Raw genomic sequence first — 5723 nt, 5'->3', positions numbered from 1 at the left:
GGGGGGGGGGGGGAATCGTGCTGAGGTCTATATCCTATGTTCCCTATTACCTTCAGAGCTGTATCTTCCTATTAAAAGTCTTATAAGTTGTTATAGCCGTTAATTCTAAATTGGCGTGAGTTTATTCATTTATATTTTATTTTAGATAATTACTAATTACTAATGAGGGACAGTGGCCTCCCCCAACAAATGTATATTTAACTGTAGATTATACCAAAACAAAATAAAAGAAACCTGCTTCATTAACCTCAGATATGTACCGAAATCAAAAGGTAACATTACAGTACAGACTTCCCCAATTTGTCCTCACCTTGCACTGATACCTTTGAAAGCTGTCCTCTAGTTGGGTCTTTTTCTCCTGAAGAAGCTGAATCTTCTCAAGCAGGTGGGGTAGAAGTTCCTCCACCTCCTCCACCTTATTCTGGTACTCCAATTTAAGCCCTTTCCATTTCTGTCTCACCTTCTCTTCCTCTTGGCCTGAGAGAAAAAAAAAAAAAGTTAAAACTACCACCTCCCTGTCGCTTTCCAGTCCTCTGATTGCTGACTCCAGGCAGCTCTACCCTTCTGATCACTCACTCCAGGGAGATTCCGCGACTTATTTATATCAACACATCCACTAGCATGCTTATTCCAGGTGGCTTTCTCCCCTCATACAAACTCACTCTTAGCTGCTGTCTGCCCCTCTTTGCACCAAACAGCTCTCTTCCTCTGCTTCCACAGTCCAACAGTCTGTTCCTTCAAACCCAACTTCAGTCTTTTTGCCCTCACTCGCTTACTCCAGTAGGCTTCATTTCCACCTACATTAGCCCTGATTTGATCCCTCTACAAAACTTTTACCATGGCCCCAAATTCAGAACTGTACAATACGATTTAACAAATACATCCTAATTCAAATATCAGCAGCACCAAAAGAGGGATTGGGGAACTCACTTAGCAGTTCAGGATTGGTATCTTCCCAGCTAACAGTGCTGGCTTCTTGCAGGAACTCGAGCAGAAAACGCAGAATACGCAGCTGGCTGCACAGTAATTTTTGCTTCCTGCATCTTTCCTGAAAGACAGAGAGGGAATGTAACATTGAAGGTCTGTGCTACAGCTATTAAAAGCATTCATCTGAGATTCCTATTCTGAGGTTCACATTAATTTATGTACTTTACAATAATAAATGGAAGGAATGCCATTTGAGTGCTACTCAGTGTAAAATATTCTGATAATCTTAATAACGTATTTTCAGTCAGAAGGAATTTTAATTTGTTACTACGGACATTATTTTATATTATGTATGTGATTTTAACATTTTGATATGCTTGCTCCTCCACATTTTATCATTAAATAAGGGATAAGCCACTAGAGGGAGTTCTCGGTGGGCTCAGTGCAGTTACTGTCTCTCACTTGACAACTGTCAACATAAGATATCACAGAAATGATAGGGGCAGATTTATAAAACACGCACCAATAAATTCACTGGCGACAGGTTCACAGCACATTAGCTGGCTGCTCATTTGCTACACATTACCCAGTCCCAAAACCAGGCAGAATGCCCACCTGGCAAATGTGACAGACTCCCTAGGGGACATTTGTAATGCTGCAGTAACCTGGAAGAAAAGGGAGTCAAATTAATAATTTTAGATGTTAATTTTTGCATTGAATCGAAGAATTTCAGAATTTCTCTTTCTTTTTACTGCTTCATACCCACATGGATGGCAAACTAATTAGATGTCCCTAAAACTAGTTTACCAGGGAAGGAGAATTACCTCTCCCCAATGCTAGCTGGGAGAGTGAGAAACATCATTGGTGCTTTTGGAGGGCTAACACCTCTTCTTAGCCCCAAATCCCCCTCCACAAATCTAATGTGCAATAAAAACATAGCAGAAGCCGTACACTCACTGCCCCCGCAACTTCCATGGGGATATCAGCCTACATACCAGGACAGGGCTGATGCTGTCTTGGAGAAAAGGGGCACATTTTTTTTTATTAAAATGTTTATTTTAAAATATATTTAAAAAAAAAAAAAAGAAATATCTTACCATAGAATAATGAACCAGGAATTTTGCCGGGACTTCATATCCCTCCTCTTTTTGGTTAAGATTCAAATATGGTTTATTTGCAATGGAATCCAAAATCCTGGTTTAATAAAGAAATTATATTATGTTGTATTCTGGAAAGGGAATGTGTGATTTAATAAAGCAGGTATGGCAAACGGTTCTCCCCTCAAACACTTTCAATCACAAGGCATTTGACACCTGAGGAGTACACAACTCTTCCAGGTTTAGCCAAGTAGTGAAGGTTAAATAACGCGTCAACCCTTCAAGTCAAAAACAAGTCGGCAATAACAAGTCACATGGTTTTCCCCACTTAAAGTGGACATTAACTCAAAAAGTGAAGATTAGCTATGTTATAAGGAATTGTTAAGTGATCGTGCCTAAGTAGTAGTCTGAAAAACTACCTATTGGAATGAGATTTGATATTTCTACTGTGTAGCTCACTGTTCTCCTTGCTGGAGGATCTGACCATGAGGAAGCAAAACCCTGCCTCTACCAAGATGTCTGCCTCCATACAGAGGCACAGTGCAGAACAAATCATGCTCAGTCAGCTGCAGGGACACGTCAGGCAATACTGGTGACTAGTCCTTTGCCTTCCACTTTTTTTTTTGCCACAGTTCTTTTTTTAAAGTGGACCTATACTCAAATGTTGAAGGGTAACAACATCCAAAATATTTTTGCTTTTTTAGGAAGTTGGATAATTATCTCCTCAAATCAAACAAAATATTTTTGCTTCTTCAGATAGAATGGAGAACGTTTTTCTGTTGTGGTACCAGGACAGGTAGTGGGATGATTATCTCTTCAAATCAAACAACTTTTTAAAAAAAAGGTTTTAAAATCTTTTCTGAGCCCTTGTAGTTCTTCTCCACCTTTTTTTCCCCCCTCCACTTTCCCAATCCTGGTCAGCCCCACCCTTGCCTGTTGCTGTCCTCACCCCTCATTGAATGACATTACTATCAATCAGCACCTTACCCCAGCTTTACAGAACAAATCAAATGCAGAACATGTGACATCACCACTGAACCCCTTGAATTAAAAGTCAATGCTGGAGTTTCAGTATTATAATGTCACTTTATTGCAAATAATTATCTTTTGCCTCAATCTTTCACTCCATTGACATTGCACTTCATGCTAGAGACAGACTAGACTGTTATTATATTCTACACTCATTATGTTGGTGGATTCGCTGTAGAGGATTTGTGTTCAGTCAATTAACTGTATTGTAGAGGCTTTGTATTGCATTCTGGATCTGCATTGTTTAATACATATTCTCTGTATTCATCTTCTGCAATAGATAAAGAATTTATTGAAACAAAATCTAATAGTAGCAACAGCAAACAAAAATATTTGCCTAGAGTTTCACTTAAACAGTCTTGATATACTGGAGAAGGAGGAACAGAAACTGTTGAAATTCCTGCAGAAAATGATTCATTAGACTCCACTTAAAAAAAATTAACAGATGTGTGAAAGTCTAGGCATCCACATTGGTTGCTCCTCCCTTTAGAAGCAATGTAGAACTTTGGCCTCCTATTAAGAAGAAAAAAAAACAAAACACACTTTGTCCACCTAATGCAGCTTCCTGTGATGGGGTTGCAATGATGCTGCACTGGTCCTGAATTCAGAGCAAAGTAGTCACCCTCATGAAAGCTATGCAATTTAGTGGTGTGAAAGGACTCTATCCGTCCGTGACAAGGCAACTCGTCTTGTTTTGCTTCTGGTTTGAATTGACCCTTAATCTGATTTAATGTTAAAGGAGAACTATGGGGTAAGTGTTTTTCCCCATAGTTCTCTTAAGGGTCACGGGAGGACATATACCTCCGTCGTCATCTCGTGACCCAAAGCTCAGTATATCGTGAGCTACAGCTCGCGGTATACTAAGACCGCCGCAGCCCGGATAGATCCTAACAATGTTGTTGAGATCCGCCGAGCTGCGTGAATGACAGCTGGCTCTGCCTATCTAGAGGCAGTGCCAGCTGTACCCACCCCCTCCCGGTCCGTTCCCCCAGTCAGCGCTGGAGGATCGGAGCGGGGAGGGGATCCCTGCGGGGAGCCGTGACCAGCAGTCACCTCTCTCTGAAGGGAGATGATCGAGAAGTGAGCGAGCGACAGTATGTGTTTGCTCACTTCCCGATCTATTGAGCCGATGTGTGACAGTTTCAACACATCTTTTATGTCTTTCCATCCACACACAAAATTACAAGAACTCGGCACATACCAGAACCACACATAGAAGTTTATTTTAACATAATACTTAGGCTAGCCATAGACTGCTGTTGTCATTTTATCTAAATTATAAATTATTATATACACAAAAGCCTTTTTATTTCATGCTTAGTTCCCTTTCCACATAGAGGAAAGGCCTGTCCTGTGCAGCACAGTTAATAGACAGATGCCATCAATGACTCAGGGGTGTTTAAATCTTGTATTCTGTCTTCCAAAACACAGGTAATCCTATGAGAATCCTGGCTGGGTTATTATCCTCACACCAGACTCTAATCAGATTCCCCAGCCACTGTCACTAGCTCCGAGCCAAGCTGAACTTTAACTCATTCCCTTCCCCTTGTAACACCGCTGAGGCGATACATCATTTCCTGTACAGATATAAATACTGGCCAACCTACTCCTCTTCGGTTTCTCCAAAGTAAAGATACATTAGGGATGACTTCCACAAATCAGGTAGAAATTGCCTTTTGCTGATCATACAATTGCAAACTAAAACCTAAATGGATGCTATGAGGTACCAGACTGAACAGCAACAGTGCTTACTGTGTTACCAACCTGTATTAAAAGCAGAATCCCAGCCAAAGCTCTTTTTTTGTTTGGATAGAGTAAGGTTTGGATAGAGTAAGGAAGGGTAAAAACCTTCATGAGATTTTATTGCGGTCCATGTCGGGAAGATTTACCCTTTGACAATGGTTCCTGGGACAGAAAATAAAAGGAATATCTCTACAAGGAGGACACAGATAAAAACCTGACAAGGATTCCAAACATTTCCTCATTATGGCCACTAGATCAAAGTTTCCCCAGTTTGAGTGTAGTTTGTTATTGTAATAATGCATTGTGGCCACTAGATGGAGCTGAGGAGCATAGAAAACAAGTATTCCCCATGCTCCTTGGCTCCATCTAGTGGCCATAATGTATAATAAGAACAAACTAGATTAAAACTGGGAAAAACATCAGGAAGAATACTGGCTTGTGGCATTCTTTGCCCAAAATGACTGATAAGATATTGTGAATGGTTTATAAATAGACCCCCAAGTGTATCTAAACATTATTCTGGATAAAGTCGGGATTGATTAAACCCTTAAATTTGTTTTTTATCTCCCATTGGGAAGATTTTCCTTCCAGTCCCAGAAACACAAGGATTGAGAGGAAATCTCTCAAACATGACAGGAAAGCCCATCATATACTGTCATTGCAGGAACAGGTGCCTTCATTGGAAGATTTTTTTCTCCTAAATTAACATCACTGCGCCAAAGAATTCCCAGCCAAAACTATGAGCCGGGAAACAGTCTTCAGTTTTGCCACTTATTGGGCAGAGGGGGTTCCTAAAATAGATCACATAGAAAATCCTTTTACCATCAAGTGCAATAGTGCAATTTTTTCCTTTCAAGAGTCAGAGTTCTGGAATCAGAAGGGGTAGATGCCCCTTTTTCCTTTCCTGCAGTCTTTGAGTCAACACCC

General features: G+C 40.5%; 1 protein-coding gene across 1 annotated transcript in view; it reads right to left on the bottom strand.

Moving 5' to 3' along the window:
- The window catches only part of ZWINT (ZW10 interacting kinetochore protein), a 21220-nt gene that overhangs the window by 10115 nt on the left and 5382 nt on the right, over nt 1-5723 (bottom strand). The window contains exons 2-4 of the mRNA XM_018557990.1: nt 2025-2121; nt 931-1048; nt 311-477 (exon numbers count right to left, since the gene is read on the bottom strand). Of these exons, the coding sequence (XP_018413492.1) occupies nt 311-477; nt 931-1048; nt 2025-2121 (382 nt within the window). The remainder of the gene's footprint in view (nt 1-310; nt 478-930; nt 1049-2024; nt 2122-5723) is intronic.

Source organism: Nanorana parkeri, unplaced genomic scaffold, assembly GCF_000935625.1.
Source record: "Nanorana parkeri isolate BGI_ZX_2015 unplaced genomic scaffold, ASM93562v1 scaffold315, whole genome shotgun sequence".
NCBI classification, from domain to species: domain Eukaryota; kingdom Metazoa; phylum Chordata; class Amphibia; order Anura; family Dicroglossidae; genus Nanorana; species Nanorana parkeri.
This window is presented reverse-complemented; position numbering and strand designations above follow the sequence as displayed.